Source organism: Ostrinia nubilalis, chromosome 2, assembly GCF_963855985.1.
Source record: "Ostrinia nubilalis chromosome 2, ilOstNubi1.1, whole genome shotgun sequence".
NCBI classification, from domain to species: Eukaryota; Metazoa; Arthropoda; class Insecta; order Lepidoptera; family Crambidae; genus Ostrinia; species Ostrinia nubilalis.
In genome coordinates, this window is record NC_087089.1 from 3499488 (window position 1) to 3517470 (window position 17983).

At 35.7% G+C, this 17983-nt stretch overlaps 1 protein-coding gene across 4 annotated transcripts in view; it reads right to left on the reverse strand.

Annotated features, from left to right (window-relative positions):
- LOC135079857 (general transcriptional corepressor trfA-like) overlaps positions 1 to 17983 on the reverse strand; it is a 67096-nt gene that overhangs the window by 26499 nt on the left and 22614 nt on the right. Inside the window, exons 1-2 of one of the 4 annotated variants that reach the window (XM_063974489.1) lie at positions 17130 to 17224; positions 10562 to 10898 (exon numbers count right to left, since the gene is read on the reverse strand). In XM_063974489.1, coding sequence (XP_063830559.1) covers positions 10562 to 10678 — 117 coding nt within the window. In that variant the 5' untranslated portion in view covers positions 10679 to 10898; positions 17130 to 17224. Of the gene's footprint in view, positions 1 to 10561; positions 10899 to 17084; positions 17225 to 17983 lie in introns of those variants that run through there. The other 3 variants (XM_063974498.1, XM_063974481.1, XM_063974473.1) reach the window with 3 other exon arrangements.

Consider the following 17983-nt stretch of genomic DNA (forward strand, 5'->3'; position numbering starts at 1 on the left):
TATCCTTAATTTGATTCCAAACTCTTCAAAACAAAATCGTATATTTTTTTACCAACTTGATAATTATAATAATAGCAATATGTATTTCATAAAGTTTAAGGCAATTCTGTCAGTTACCCCACAGAGTATACTTTGCGCAAAGACAGGTGTTCACGGTACAGCGCGCGGGTTGCGCACGCGCCTAGCACAGACAATAGCACATAAGACTATGCATTTTTGTTGCAAAATAGCGCCTATTGCCACTGCATAAGATACCCTAGTGTTTACCTTAATGTGTTACTGTATACTGCGTAGAGATAGAATCAGGGAATTGCATACTATACTATACGACACGCAACGCCGGACGACGGTTAGGATCTCGGTTTGGTAATAGAAAACGTCGGTGTAGATTGTAGATGAGTATCTTTACCATGCTGGTAACGACCAGCATCTTGGGAGGAAATTGACAGCACAAGGGCACCAGGTTTGAATAGCTGATCAATATTTAGAGGTGTGTAACGGATCGAATTTAAGCACAAAACTCGATTTAGTTTGAGGAATACATTGAGGCTTTAAATTGGTTGAATTTAAATATTTAGGTCAATCAGGAGACTCAAGCCGATTACTTGCTCGTTCGTAAGTGACGTTGTTGTATGATGGATTTGACGTTTGAGGTCTTCTTCTATCATCTGGGCTGACGTAACAACTGAGATCACCACTCTGACGTCAGACTTGGTGAACCAAAATAGTTTTGACTCTACCAAATTGGTTGGTCCTATAGAAGAGGTATCGAATTTATCTTCTGAAAGAGAGATTCTTGTGGACATCAGTTTGATACAAGGTGGCAATGAAAACCAGAACTGGGAACAAAATTTAAATATCGAAACCAGGACCTCTGAAATGAATGGTTTCCCTCTAACCTCTAGACTAGTCGGTCATGTTCAAGGTGATATTTATAGTATTACTGGAAAGTCAAGAAGTGAAATGGTGACAAATTGCGTACCGTCTATTGTAGGTTCTCCTTTTCATTAGAGCTAAAATATAAATCTTAATAAATACCCATTTATATTGATGCCAGAGTGTGTCAAAGTCTTCATCAACTTTACAGTATACAGGCGGGTGTCAGCGTGTCATACACTCACACTCGACCAAGTCTAAAATTGCCAGATGTGACATTGACACAGTCTGCCAACAGTATTCTGGCTCAATACCTACTAATTACTGTAATTAAGTACGGCTCTTAGTTATTAAATGGTTACTTCTCACCTGAGTAACGAGCTAATTTACAAAATTGAGTTCTCACACTATGAAGCTGCAGTTTTTTGAATAAGTGAGGTGAGAAGAACAAGAGGTATGGTGGAGGTAGGAGACCAAAATTTAATGGAATAAAGGAATACATTTATGTGCAACATCAATCTCCAGCTAGTATTCAAGGAAAGTAATAAAGTTTGTGTTTTAATCCAAAATAGTACCAACTTACAAATAGACTCGTAGATTACCATATGGGATACAAAATGATGAAGAAATTAAACTTTTGGTAGAGACCACCTCCTCTCCAAAAAGAGTCTGGAACTCTAGATTGGGAAAGGAGGAATCAGGAAACGTACTGCGAGGTTGTTAAATTGCTAAAACGAATCTGTATTTTGGAAAGCACATTACGAATAGTTTGAGATTTGTTTCGTCATAGAGCCATATCATATAGTTGCCGTGTGGTGACGGCAGAGTAGAATACATTTGTCACCAACCCCTACTCTTCCCGCGGGTGTCGTAAGAGGCGACTTAGGGACTACACATCAAACAGAGAATGGGCAGCAGCGCTCTCTGAAAAACATCAATCTTTTAAACTGCGATCTCCAACCCGCCTGCCAAGCGTGGAGATTTTGGCAAAACCCTCCACTATAGTGGAGGAGGCTCATAGTCCAGCAGTGGACTGTAAAGGGCTGTTGATGATGATGAGAGCCATATCAGTGTACCAGTGCTGAAGGCCTCAACACAAACGATAGAAGAAGAAAAAATACATCTACTCTTAATGGGGTTATTAAAAAACCTTTAAGGGCTTTGAATTTCCATTACGACTGCGTGTACTAAAGCGCACGCGCATACTAATGACATAAGCAGAAGCTGCGATCTCATAATCTGTTGTGTCACTCGTAGAAATTGCACCATTTATTGCTTGCTCAATGCCTATTGCCTTTGCCTTGTGTTCGATGTTACATTATAATAATGGGATGATACAAACATCTCGTTGCGAAAGCGAGACCCTAATGATTGGTCATTTATCATTATATTACATTAAAGGGACCTATAATTTTGTTTATTAGTCTATTGAACTTGTTTTAGTATGCGTGAGAAGGGAACACGTGTACTTAAGTATTAAGATACTATCTCCTACCGTGGTTTTGCCCGTTTGAATGTACAGAACAAGTTATTACGTCTTGCGATCAAATACACTAGTTTTAGTAATACTAGATTTGACTGAACTTCATAAATACTGGATTTCACACACCAGTTCTCATCCCATTCATTTTTAACGTCAAATGATAGGTAGTTACCTATTTTTCTCCAGTCCATTAAAACTCTACCAATTCGTAAAATACTAACAAACAAAGGAACATAATTATTATAGACACACCCATTTGCTGTCTTAATTAATTATTAACTAGGTGGAGATTTATCAGTGTTAAAAACAAAACTGTCAAGATTCAAAACAGTAACTATGATTATCATTATTTATCATAAAGTTCTCACTACAAACGACTCTACCATCGACGCAAGTAAAATTTCTCAACATAAAGCGACAACTATTAAAATTGTTTGATAAATGTAAAACGGGGCGATACATACAAATCATGGTATGACACTGGCATCGTCAGACGCTTTATTAATCAAGTTTCTCCAGGCTTTCTTTAGTCTGACAAAACTTGGTTTATTTCTGACAGAACAGTTTCTCAAGATGCAAAATTGTGTAAACAATTTTTTAGCAAGCTTTTCTTTATTACCTATACACTCATTTTTATGCAGTTACATATCTAGCAGATACTCCTATGTTTCGAAGACATACCATAACACACTACAGTGTAGTTCTTAATTAAAGACAGTTATTTTGTAAACATTAACACGAATTCCATTATGACCAGTGTATTAAGGATGCTCAAATAAAAAACAATTTAAACTTAATCATAGTTTCTGAATCTGTGATTGAGACTGAATCGAGTTTTAAACACAATTTTGATACTGGTTTAGCCGCAAGCCAAAAAACAAATTATTTAGACTATTTGGCTAGTGTTTTTAAACCGTTCGTAAGTTTTTTAATAGGAACTCGATTTAACGTGTTTTTGATGTGTAAAAAGTAATCGTAAAGTGACGCCATTAAAATAATTGTGGGTGAAGTAACGAGACAAATATGCGGCGATCGTGACTGACTCGCATCACGGAGTACTGACGAAATCTGTCAATTAAGCTTAAGATGTTTCCTAAATTGTGCTATTTCTAGTTTTTGTTGTTTATTTATTAGGTACACGAAACACACTGCAAATAAGCAAAACTAAGTTTATTAGCTGGATCTATGTTTTGTCAATCTATAAAGTAAATCATTACATTCATCAGTTTATCTGCTCATAAACCTACCAACCTTGCAATATTATAGCCTGCTTTACTATATTTAAATATTCTGTGTACCTATCTAGTATCTAGGTAAGTGTGACCCTGCGCATGCATGCAATATAGGAATTCTATTATTCGTGAATTTTTACCCAATTTAATTTGAACACAGAACCATCGAAACGAAGGGTCTCTCTCTTACCACTGAGCCATGAAGCCTAGGCGTTCACTTGAAACATTTATCTTCATTGACAGTTGTCACAAAAGATAAAGCTACTTCTCATTCAAAAATCGAATACGGAAAGAATCATTTAAGTCGAAATTAAAATTGGAAAGCGCAAGCGCAGTGTCGCGTCGGCTTTGTTCCAGAACGGTTTGTATACTATACCGTTATCACGAATTTTCACTTAGTAACCAGGTTAATAAGTTACTAGTCGTGGTGACCCTTTTGCGACGAAATAATGTGAGTTTTGTACGTGCTTAGAGAACCGACTGTTCTCTACAACACACGACAATAAATAACTTGTGATTCCGACTTTTAGCCGGACTTAGCAGTTGATTTTGGATTGAGTTCTATGAAGATATGACTTTTATGAAATTACACTCAAGTACGAGTTTACGCTTGAATTGATTTTGAATCGAGTTTTGAGTACTTTTCAGATTAAGAGCCTGAAAATATATGCATTGAAAACCGACCATATTGTGTTGCGTGAGTGACTGTAGGTAGGTACAAATATTACAATCAGAGTCTGATATCTCTCTCAAACATGCTTATTTTAAGAATAAAAAAAACTGTCTCTGTTTATAATGTTCTGGGGAGAAAAATACTTCATTATTGCCTCTAAAAAGTATGGCGTAACTTATTCATGGAAATGAAAGGGAAAACAAGAACTCTACATTTCTTGCTAATGGTTGACTAAAAATTTAAAAATTAAGTTACTTATTTAGTGTTACTTATCTTGTGGCAACCCGTTATTTTTGAGTTCGCAAAAGTAATTAACGTATTATACGCGTGGTCATGTTATAATTATGAGTTCATTGCTATAAGACGTGTAATACGGCTTTCAAAACGTTAACGAGATTATTATCTCATTAATAAAGCTTTTATGGAATACTGTTATACAGGGTGGAAACGATAAGTGATCTCACGCGATTATTTCTAAACTATACAAGATATCGAAAAACTGGTTAGTGATCCTGAAAGTGCTTCACGAGCTCTTTCCAACGGTATAAGTAATAGTTTACAGAATTAATTGGATCTATCCGAAAATTCAATGTTTTCAGCCAGGCCTTTGTCCAGCAGTGGACGTCATTTGGCTGAAACGATAACACAAAATATCTCTAAAACAGTTAAAAAGCCAAAAATAACAAATTTGTAGAAAGTGACGACAATTAATTAAAGAAAGGAGGTCGTGTATTGGATTTAATCCCCAATTTATTGCACGCCGAACCGTATAATTGATTTAAATGATTGTTATTAGAACCACTTGTTGTCTTTCAATTGTCAAATTATTATGAAAAAGGTGAGAAAAGTTAGAATATGTTAGGTACCTAACATAATTTGCCCGCAACTCCGTTCGCGTTTCGCGCCGCGTAATAAGAAATTACCTTTTGAAAAACTTGGTATGTGTAAAAACGAGTAAATTCAAATCTAATGAGTTAAAATGGCAATAATTAAAACCTTGTACAGACGACAGCACATCAAGCTAAGCCCTGTGTCATCTTATTTCGATGGAATCGGTGTTATTTTGCAATAAACGCTGTAATGTGCTGTTGATTGTACAATATCGTTTAAACTCTTTATAATGCACACTGAAATAAATAAATAGAACAATGAAGACAAAACATCTGGTTGGATTTGTCTTTTAATTGGAGAATGTAGTATTGTAGATACTATGAATATGTATATCATGAGTAGAGTCTTATTTTAAAAGAATGACAACGATTTCAATTTCACCCTGTAGGATACATGTATCGAAAAATCTGTAAGTTTCAAACAAGCTCTCCGCTACCTCTCCGCTAATGGATCCGCTATCACTAGAACCGGACAAATCCGCTTCGCCAAGCGGAAAATGAGATGGAATGGACGTTACACCGCACGATGGCGCCCATACCATCAGCTTTATTAGGCCGCATGCAGAATTGAACACATGCAAATTTGTGTGAAATCGCTTGAGATTGGTCCGCTATTTCTTGAGTAGGGTTGCCAATTCGCGTGTGAATCAACTCCTTCGAGAACTAGTAATCGCATACCTACTGATGATGATGATGATCCATCTAACCGATTTCGGCCATGGCGACCACTCCGACTCCTAGCTGTCTTGGCGGCGCTGGTGTGCCCGAAGATGGCTTACGTAGCCTATTTACGATGCAAACCCTCTCGCACATTGAGGGCATCTGAGCACGCCGCCAACATAGTTATAGTGAATGGCGGCAGATGGACGCATACTACTAGTTCAAAAAAGAGTCGATTCGCACGCGTTTTTTATACATCCGGACAAAAAGCCTACTCTAAAAGAGTAATATTTTTATTGAGAAGGGACGATTCGCACATTCGTGCGAACGAATTTCGTGCAAATCGACTACTAACCCGCCACTTCAGTTTGTATTTTTTACCTTTTTTTTGAGTGGCAACTATGTAACAAGTGCCAGATGACTGAGGGAATAGTCAGGGAATATTTGAATTCCAAGCTAAGTACATAAGTGAGGAGCTCTACCTTCACACATCTTTCTTACCTAGTTGTACCTACGCTACTATAAGTTACTGTATGTTCAATTATGTATAAAAAAAGACAACACCATGACATATGTATTTTAACAAATCATCCCCACATAGGTAAGTATGAAAAAATGTAAATAAGTAACTTTTTCTGCTGAAACTAAAAATTGATAAAAGTCAATACCCAATAAACAATTTCTGTGAAGTTTTAGTTAAAATAAGCTTAATTTGGTAATTCATCTAAGGGTGAGAAATTAAATAATGAATACGAATAAAAACGGGACATCCATCTTCAATACTACATTGGTATTTAATATTAACAAACATGGTCGTTTCAAATAATTTACAGCCCTATAATATGGACCAATATTGCAAACGTTAACCAATATGTATCTAAGAGAGAGTTCTGTCACGATTCTGTAATATCCGAGTGCTTTCTACAGCACTAATTCAGTTGTAAATATAACGATAAACACCTCTCCGCCATAAAATACAACTGCCAATTAAAGGCAAATTATAGCACTAATATAATGCCCATGTCTTCATATGCAAATTAGAGTTATAAATATTATAGTGTTTTTTAAAACATCTGATCGCCATTATAGTCTATAGATTATTTATTTGAAGAAAGTTGCAAAATCTTTTGAAAATCACGCAACTTTTAATGTTAAAGATGATGATTTTGAAAATAATGTTTTTCTTTGTTGATTTATTATTAAATTGATGTCATAATAAGCTATTTCGTAACTAAAAAACATTGTTAGGGAACATTTTCAGTTATCTCTATCTATAAAAGCGAAAGGTCACTGACTGATTGACTGACTGACTCACTTACTCATCACGAATTCTCAGAAACTACTAGTTTTCCAGCAGCCCCAAATTTTGCATGGGGGTTCCTTTTAGATTAGAACGTAGGTGCTCACTAAGACGGGATTTTGCAAAATTCAACCCCTAAGGGGGTACAACGGGATCTACGCGTACAAAGTCGCGGGCGGCCGCTAGTATACAATAAACGCCTTACACCAAAACAAGACATACTAAAATGGCAGACAATACCAAGGCTGTCGGTGTAGAATCAGAACTGCAACATTATATCAATGGTTGTTGCATGCATTTCCTTACAAGAACAGTAATGTATTGTCGGCATTGTGCTGTATAGGAATAGGAACACATGCGATGGCCTAGCTTGTACCGGTATTTATGTAGAACGTAACTAACCATTTAAATGTGCATGTTGTACCAAAATGTGGGTGAAAATTGAACAACAAATTAAAGAAAAATCTAATTTATAAGAAGAACAAGTTATTAGCTATTTTACAATCTCTTGGTTAAGTTAAGTACCTACTTAATTATGTCCTATCGATTCTCAATGCCGTCATGAATAATGGAATTACGTGTAAAATCACCCATATCAGCCATCCATGTGAACGTTGCTTCAAAAAACATGTAATTATTGACGACCTTCTTGTGAACAATGCGGTTAGTTTAATTACTCTCACGATTGCAAAAGAAATAACCATAAATAACGATGGTCGCATCGAAATAGACAGAGAAAGTATAATCACAAACGGCGTGGACAAACCACAACATACAGCGCACGCGCACGCGTCGAGACAAACGCTGTGTAATGAACTATAGCGAGGTCACGAGATGAAAGTATTGATAAATCGCACCAACAAAGAGAAAATTATGCTACAACAATAACACTAGTAACTCATATTTCACATACAAACAGTCCTAACATTATTAACGGCCATCTAAACTCAACAGATAAGACAAAAAGGCACACAAATCCATGGGAACGTCAAACAATGACGGAGAAAATTGCACACTTCTAAGAATTTTCGTACGATATGCTCTTTGTAGCTCGTTGAGAGATGTTATGATCTCGCTAGAAAAAGAATCGTGCGGATATACACGTTCCGCCAAGGACCATCACGCAAGCCCGCAGTGTATTATTACCACTGAAAAGCTTATTAAAATAATGGCCAGATAGTTGGATGGAATTAGAGATTACAATGTGGAATGCTAACATTCCTGTCTAGGCAGGTGCGAGGATTCCAGCACCAAGTCGATCATTTAAGGGAATTATCTACTTACTTCCAATGTTACTGCCAGTAACGTCTATTTCTGTTATTGCGGTTGGTATGCCCCTGGGCAATCATAACAATAACTCGTTTATGAAGTCCACAGCAAAATCATCCCAGATAATCGAATTGGAATTAAAATCTGTTATCGTAGAAACTCTCGTTTCGCGAAAGTTCTGCAAATAATTTCCTTATCAGGTGTTGAGATTTGGAATAACGGAATTATCGCTGCGATAACGTTATCGCGCGTTCAGCAAATCAATGTGCGTGCGCACAGTTTGTTGACGGAGCCGCACGTTTTACAAACAATGGTGCTAATCCAATGCGGTATAAAGCTAGCCCTAACCGCAATGTGGCGGCAAACGAATTCGTATCAGATTACTATAAAATAAAAGGAGCGTAAATATACACTCCGATAAACAAGCGGAACGGTTCCGAGGTCGCCGTGACGAAAGCTCCTTAACTCAAATTGGATTTTTAACTTCTAGTTTGAAATACGAGAGCATGACGCGACTCCTTTTGTGCTCAGTCGAGAATGCATGCATGCATGTACGATGCTGCATTGTAATACTCCGAACAACAACAATGATTTACAGCTGCAGTAAACATCTAAGAACGTATTACACACAATCAGAGAGAGAGAATCAATTTTGTTTGTGAGAAAGTCGGTAAAAGGTTTGCTTTTATCGTCAGCTTTAACAGCAATGCTGCTTATAAGGCTATTAAATTTCACTAACATTCATTTACAATAACTGACAAAATAACAATTGACAGCTAAGCAAACTTGCGTAACAACAAAACAAATGTGCGCTTATCTGTTACAAAATTTTGTCCGTAACAATCAATCTGTTTTCTGAATTGGCAACATTAAGTTACTTTCATATCTAATATGCGTTGGTAAAAGTTCATTAGCTCCGGCCACCTGAACAATAGAAGCAAGAATTAAATCTCGGATCCGTTGATTGAGCACCTACGCCCAGCGAAAGTTATTCGCGGTGCCGTAACAGAATTTTTGTCCACCGAGTTACGCCCGAACGATACAAGATAAGCACGTAGGCGGCATTGTAATGTAATCTAACGAATAAACTAGAGATATCTATGAGGAATCATAATCGACTCTCGGTAAGACTTGAATGATTAAGTCAGATACCGTTCTCTAAATCACTTTTACATTTGTAGACCACACAAATTATCTACATGCTATTTGTCATTGACCGACTGGCTGACGCTAATGTTGAAAGTGAAATATCAATGTTGCCTAAACACATGAGATCGTGAAAGTGCAATAAGATATTTAAGACAATGCTAAATAAAGCATTTAACAAAGCCTTCAAGTATGACGACATGAGGAAGGATTCTCGCAATAGGCATTCTTTGGTTGATCAACAAGCAACATTTGCTGCACGAGGACTTTGCTATCATTAATCAAAACCCAAATCTTCTTATTGTCGTATTTCATGGATGTTGTGACTCAATACTTTATTATAAACCAGAAGGTCTTCAATTATCAAAGAACCCTATTAAACCATTGAAGGTCGATAAATTGAATAAGAATTATGAGTAATTTAATAATTCAACATTGCGATGACCAACAATGCTCACGCAATTACATTCGAAACAAAATAAACTTGAATACCGACGGAATCTATTTTAAGCAAGAATTCTCGCAGGTTTATGTAATGTAACTGTTTAAGCCAGGGCATCGAGTAGTTCAGAATCGGACAGTCGAGGATTTCAACAGCAAACGTAGCAAGGCTAAAGGCCAGGCAGCTTGGAAATGTAAATGAGTATTTATGGCTATGACCATATAAGACGAACGGGTGGCGAAAAAATAAATATTCAAGGTGTTGCCGAATATTTTCGAGCTGGTGGAGCCGCGGCAGATGCCATGCCACTTTCTCTCAACAACGAGCTCTCCATCCCGGACGTGCGGCTTTTTGCATTGTTTTTGTTAATGTGATATTATTATTATCGTTGTACGAAATTGAAAGTTAATGTACTATACCCGCTCGTGAAAAATCGAAAGCAAATTGCCCAGCTGTTTGGGTCTTTAAGGTTACAACCTTATCGCCAACTTTCACTCTTAGCTTTTATGGAGGACTAGTCTTATGAGAGCTTATTTTATGAGCCACCCATGGAGTTACGATTGGGTTTAATAAGGTTTATGTGGACTTACCCTTTCGCACGGCGGCGGGGCGGGCGCATCCACCTCTGTGTAGATGCATAGTGTTGATTTTCTCGAGAGCGAGTCGCTGGCGAGGCTACTCGAGCTCGATCCTGAGGAGAACTTCATCGTGTCGCCTCATTCGCTGGTCGTGATCAGGTGATGTCGAGCTTCACGTCGGCGTGGTGTTGCCGGCACATCACACACGTGCGCTCGTCCCTCGGCCTTCGGGTCCAGCGGTCGGGTCGTAGGTACCCACTTGCGTAAGTGACAACTTGCGAAAGTGTTCAAAGTCAGCTGCTCTCAAGGTCTTTTCCGTGATACCAACCGGAATAACGGATTGGTCGGCCTGCAACAAGAACAACAATAATCAAGTTAGTGTATAATGCAACAGATAAGTTACTCTGATTTGCAGTTTCAGATATAATTGGACGAGAAGTAGATGCTTTACAATTTGTAATTGCATCACTTATTAGGTGCTGTCCCGAATCTTAATTTGAAATCTTTAATTGATGATGAATTGATATTAATTAATCGGTTGCAATTGAAGATATCGTTATTAATCACTCTGATCTCCAACCGGTTGCAACAGAAATGCATTGCTTCTGTTTTCTTTTGTTTTAAAAATATCTTTATTGGAAAATTAATGGTGTTAAACAGATATTTCAATTGTATTAGAAACATCATCACTCCAATTATTATTATTTATGGGATGCAACTTCTAATATTGACAAACATAGAATCTGTGTTGGCGTTTGTTTATGTATGTATGTGCCCCAGAAAACTTGCGCACGATTAATATTGATTGATTACAATGAACATATATTGCCTATGCACAAATGGTTCACGCAATGTTAGTATAGATGATGGAGTTTCTAAACAACTAACAAGGTAAAACCAAGCAACGCAAATCGGAATATTTTCTTATGAGAGTTTCAATTCACAAATCGATTAATCGGTTTCCAAACAACGCTTTTTGCTTCACATTGATCCAGTTTTAAAGCCATCGATCGTTGTGTTGAAACAAAGGACTCGCCATTTAGATAGCGATTGCTCTGATAAACGCTAAAGTAGATGATATGATAGTAGTTGCTTTGTGAGAAACTGTTTTAGTAAAGGTCAAATATTGCGAGAGAATGATGACGATCAGTATTTACAACATTATTATACAAAATGCTATTATTAAAGCTTGCACAATGGGAGATGTCGATAATTTGGAGATGTTGATAGAGTAAGTGGTTATTTCGATTGCTTCTTGAAGTTTAATCAGCAAAAATAGAGCAAATAAGATTGCCGTATGTCTTCTAATATTTCTTATCGAGTCTCAAGTGGATACTATCTTAGTCTCTACAGATATCACTGTATTTTTAAAACTGTTCTATGATAAAAGAAACATCATGACATATTGTTTGCGACTTATCTCAGAAAATTATTTCTTTCAAAAAAGTTATAGCTAAAACATTATATTCATCTGTCTACTAATATTTATAAAGAATTTACTCTTTCTTTAATCCATTCGTTTCATCTATAAAGTATTTTTGTAGAGCTAGAGGTGGTGGTGGTGCAATCAGCCTTAAATGTTATTTTATTTTGGCAAAATGGTAAGCATGTTATGTGCTAAGATGTGCCGTATCAAAGTAAATTATTTAAAACCACACAGAAACCGTGTAGAAATTCAACAGTAAAATATCCATGGAAGTATTTAGGGCACCACAGTCACAAAAGCTGCGCCAGTTTAGGAGTTGCGCAGCGTTGCGTCTTTCCATTCTATACATAGCCAGAACGCAAGGGTGTGAAACTAATCGAGTATAGTTTGGATGTGACTTTTTTTACTAAGCTCCTCCAAACTATACACGACCAGTACGCATACGCTGCGTACTGCTCGCGTATACTTTGTAGTGACTTAGGTCAATTATCTTACTCCAAAATATACATCGTCAGTACGCATACGGACTAATCATGTATGTATTGTAATAAGTTCGCGATTACAATGTATACGCGAGTACTTAGTTGCATGCTCGTCATTTTGACTTATTTACCTCTCTTTCTATTACATATTAATTCATAACTGCGTGTCTACTTTAAATATTGAATCAATTTCGACACGTGCCATTGTTTTGATAAAGAGCTTTTTGGTGTTTCATATTCTGCCATAGAAAAGATATTTGTTTTGGGGCTGAATAACTCTTAAATTAAGAATTATGTATGTCAAAATGATTTTTGTTCTTGAGATAAAAGCTTATAAATAAAAATAAATATCCCTGGACATTTTACACTGCACTTCTAGTCCCAAACTAAGCAAAGCTTGTACTATGGGTACTAGATAACGGATATAAACATACTTAAATACTTTTTTTGTAAATACATACTTATTATACATAGAAGACACCCAGTCCAATACAAACAAATATCAAAATATGTTCATGCACACAAATTAATGTTTGTACTGTGCGGGAATCGAACCCGCTACCTCCGAACAGTTATCCGAACAGTTATCCGTTTCGAACCACTACACCGAACGGTCGACAATTTTAGTTAATAATGCACGTTTAACTTTCTTCATTCACTCTCACTAATAAATAATTGTTATTTAATTTGAAATCTACCTAATCAATTTAATTTCAGAAACCACTTACATTAGTGTTATAAATCTAGATTTATTATAATAATATTATGTAGATTCAGTAAAATAATAATATTTTATGTAAAAATTTATGAATTTAAAAATGGCATCACCGTACGTGATCTACATAGGTAGTTCTTATTTCTAATCTCGAGGACAAAGCACGAGCATAATATCTAATAAATGTAATAATTTTAAATATAATTCCATATTTTATTAAATCAAATAAACTAAACACACTCTAGTCAACTGTAAGTGGTGTAGTATAGTTTGGAGCGAAGACGGAATCCATCCACGATACAAACTATACACGATCAGTACGCAAAATTCGTGTATAGTTTGTAGTGACCGACTTACAAAGAGACACTCCAAAATATACACGAGCAGTTTCCTATGGGTGCGTTCTGGCCATGTATAGAACGGAAAGACGCCGCAGCGTTACACAAGCCGATACACTTCACACGTGCGCACGCGCCCGAGCGTATGTTAAACCGTTTAACGGTACAATTGGGTTGAATTTTAGGGATGGCGACTCAAAACATCGGTGCAAATCCAAATCAGATATCGATTCAAAATATTTTATAGAACAGAATAAAGTCTAACTCTTACAGACAGTCTCAAAGGCTTCGCCCGCGTGGAATTTTTCGGTTTTTTATATAACTAACTAACCTATGTCACTCAGCAATAATGTAGCTTTCTATTGGTAAAATAATTTTTAAAATCGGTTCAGTAGATCCCGAGATTATCCCTTACAATTTAACAAATATACAAACACAACTTTACCTTTTTATAATATTAGTACAGACTATGTAGGTATTCTTATTTAGGTACACTGTACCTACTTAAATCGTTAATGGGAAAACAGGTTTATAAACGATCTCTTATCATAACAAATTACCTACAATATTATTAGTCAAAGAAACGAGTATGAAATAGATAGGTACTAAACTAATTGTATTGTAAGTAACAAAGTGATAGTTCCTAGATATCAAAACAGAAAGTTACTTGATCACTGTATCAATTAAGAAAATATCGATAAAAATCGATAAATCGACTGTAAATCGACATGTCCACTTGGGAAGTCGAGACATGTTAGCGTATGCATTGTGACTTTGTGACTCACCGTTAGTAAACAAGAATTAAGATCTTATTAGGTATACTTGTCAGAACAAGTTTCGAGCAAAAATCTCACATAAGATAAGTAACTTATGACTCAAAAGTTACCTGCTACTTTTAATTTAGTTTTATTGTAGAGTTTTAACCTTTACTTCAGTGACAAAGGAGCCTTGTTCATGCTTATGAAAAGGAGTAAAATTTTGATAATATTTTTGCAATTTCATGAGACTACTTATAGCCTTATGTTGGTACTACAGAATTCAGTTCAGACAGATTCATGGCTTATATATATTTTTTAAGTAGTTTTGGTGCAACTATTGGTTAATGTGTCAATTAGGTTTAGTTTCCTGCTTTTCAGTTAATTTTCAGTATTTTCCCGAAATAATCAGTATTTTAATTTTACTGCAACAATGTGTTGTTATTTCTTAATTAATATTACATTATTCTTAAAAATCGCACGCATGACAAAGATAAGTAATTCATTATTCTTGCAATAATAATTTGATGCACTCGACTGATCGTGATACAATTAATTTAATTGGTGCAAATTAGAAGCTGCCATGAAATATAATACATAAATGGATTACATTAATAGTGGAATACAACATACGGTATTGTTGGGTGCTAATTGGAGGAAAGTTAGTGTACAATGTAAAGAAAGTGCTTTGTAGAATGCATCAAGGTATAATTTTTAAATGGCTAATGTACGTGTTTATTGTGAAAGATTTTCTTTCGATATTGGTGATTTGGAAACACAGATGTTTGGAAATATGTACACTTACCCATACTTCAAAAGCAAATGGACTTTTTAAAATTAATGGTTTATACTCGAATGTCATACCCATTTTTGAAAGTCTAGGTAAAATCAGCCATAAAAGATACAATAAATACTTAATAATTATGATTCAAAACATAGGCAATGAATTTAAAATCTACGCACTAAGTAAGGGTACAGTTGTAATACAATAGAAATAGACGCAGCAGATTCAAGCACTGAAATTATTTAAATGCGCACACGCAACAAGTCCGATTATTAGGTCTATACTTAGTCCAGTGACACGTGACAATAATCCCACCACTGCAACTCCTGCATCCAGGATTTACAACTTAGCCTCCAATGAAATGAAACCCAACCAGTTAAGATTGAGTAGTCCCGGGGATCGCTTACTGTTTTGCAACAAAAATCAGAAGAATATACGAGAAGTTGGAAGTATAATATCGTCCAGGGACAGTAAGAGTCCAGGACCATCAGGTAGAGAGCCCATCTCTTAACACTTTCCCGGACAGTAATCCAGACACAATAGAAGTTTAATTGTTATGAATGATACATAGTTACTGTCCATGAAAGTGTTAACCACTTGACCACGTAGAACTTAATACTGACCATTTAAAACTCAATACTGACCATGTAGAACTCAATACTGACCATGTAGAACTCAATACTAACCACGTAGAATTCAACAAAGAAGAAGAATAAAAGCTTGCCAAAAAGACAACACTGAGGTTGCTGCAACCAACTGCATTATACACGAACAAAGATAGAGGCGTCCTTCAACCGAACAAAGGAAAGCGAACAAAGACGTGGTGTGCTATGAGAAAAACTGTTGCGAAAGCACACGAAACACATGAGGTTGTAAAGGTTTGCGCAGGGTTGCCAACGTTTGTTGATTTCATTCAAAGGTGTCACATACAAAACATCACCATCAGGTCATTTTGGTAGTAGCAGCTGCAGAAGACGCTATACCAGAGGCAAAGGCAAATGGAGGATTCGAACTCTCCACCCTGGTCAGATATAATGGGAAATTCTGGTGTGATGTTGATGACTATAATAATCGGATGCACGAAGTCCACAAATTCCATAATACATATCCATGTGGATAAAAGCCCCAAATCAAATACAGAATAAAAAAACTACATAGTATTAATATTGAATAATGTTCAGAATTTATGATATCTAGAAAACACACTAATGCACACATCGGGAGAAAGTATAACGCTTAAATGATAAATTGGGACGTGTAAACTGCTTTAGAAAAGCCAACTTACTCAGAATATGACGTAAAAATGAACTTTATGCACTTTTTCAAATAATGGCAACCCTATAATTAACAGTTTAGCAGTGTGGGAGATACAGTAATTAAGAATGTGAAAAAGCAGTGTCAATTTGTAGACGTGTTTTTAAAGCAAAGTTTTTGTTATTCATATAACATTTTAAAAGTTATATTATAATAAAGAATTGAACTTGGTCTTTGTGTACATAATTGTTTAAATATGTTGTAGACAACAGCTGTCATCATAATCATGCGATATTTGGTTTATTTTCACAAATATGTAATAATTAATATCTATATATATAAAAATGAAACCCGTTTTCCGTTGTCACGACATAACATGAAAACGGCTTGACCGATTCGGCTGATTTTTTTTTTGTAGTTTTCTAATACTTTGTACAAGGTTTTTACGGAAAAAAATATAAAGAAAATCTCTACGCTAAGGCGGTACGAAGTTCGCCGGGTCAGCTAGTGACAAATAAAAATGTTATTAGCGCTCAATTGTTTAAATCGACATTATTTGTTTTTTAGAACAAAACGTTTTGTTTTTTGTCGACAATCTTGTTCAAGATAGTCAAAACTAGCTAAAATAGGACTGTATAGTCACATAATAACGTTATTTTACTTTACAGTTAAATAAGTTTATAAACGTCATAATAATTTCGCATGCTACTCTACATTATACACTTAACAAGCAGTTTAATCACTACAATAAAAAACTAGTATTTCTTTGTTAATTACCCACTTTGTAAGTTACTATCAGAAATAAAAGAAGTTACACGCACCGCACATCTTTCAGATTTAAACGTCACTACATTATCCACTTCACATGGTCACTTCTGCAGTTAATGGTCACTTCCAGTTCCACACGACACCACACCACATAACCAATCACAAACTAGCTCGCCCCTCGGCGTTCTTTGCTATAAATAAGTATGATAATATCCCACTTTCTTTTCAGGAAAGCAATAGACACGCAATGCTGGGATAATTATAAGTGTGAAGTCAGCAAAAAACAGGAAATATATGCCCCAATAGATAAACGATATGATGTCTTACAAAACAGGATATTAACGTTGATTTTGATGAATATTGATGTCCGATTTCGCCCAACGATTGAATTAGCAAAGGAACAGATCTATATCTCGACGTTTATTACGTTAAAGATTGTAAAATTCATATTTCGGAAAACCGACGAAAACCAATCAATTCCGTCTGTTTCAAAGGCGGCGAACAAGTTTTTTGATTTTGTTTTGATGAATTTAATAGTGATTTGGCTACTATAATAGCGATCTAAAAGGCTTTTTATGTAATAGAAAGTTATTAGAAAATCGTATCCATTAGTAATGATTTCAAAAATGAAATTAATGAATAGGTATTCTACGACACATCTATCTTCTTCTGATTTGCTAAACTGTAGAAAATCTACGAGTACATTGAAAAAAAAAAACGAATTGTCTTCTGAATGTAAATTAAACAAATGACGGAGTTGAGGAAAACAAATGAAAAACGTTGACTAAAATACAAGAAAAATAAAGGAAACCAAATGAAAAACAAAACAAACGCATCATTGAGAAACAATGACAAACGTATCAGACCCAATTGAAGAACACCTGATCATACTGATGGCATTATATTATTTGC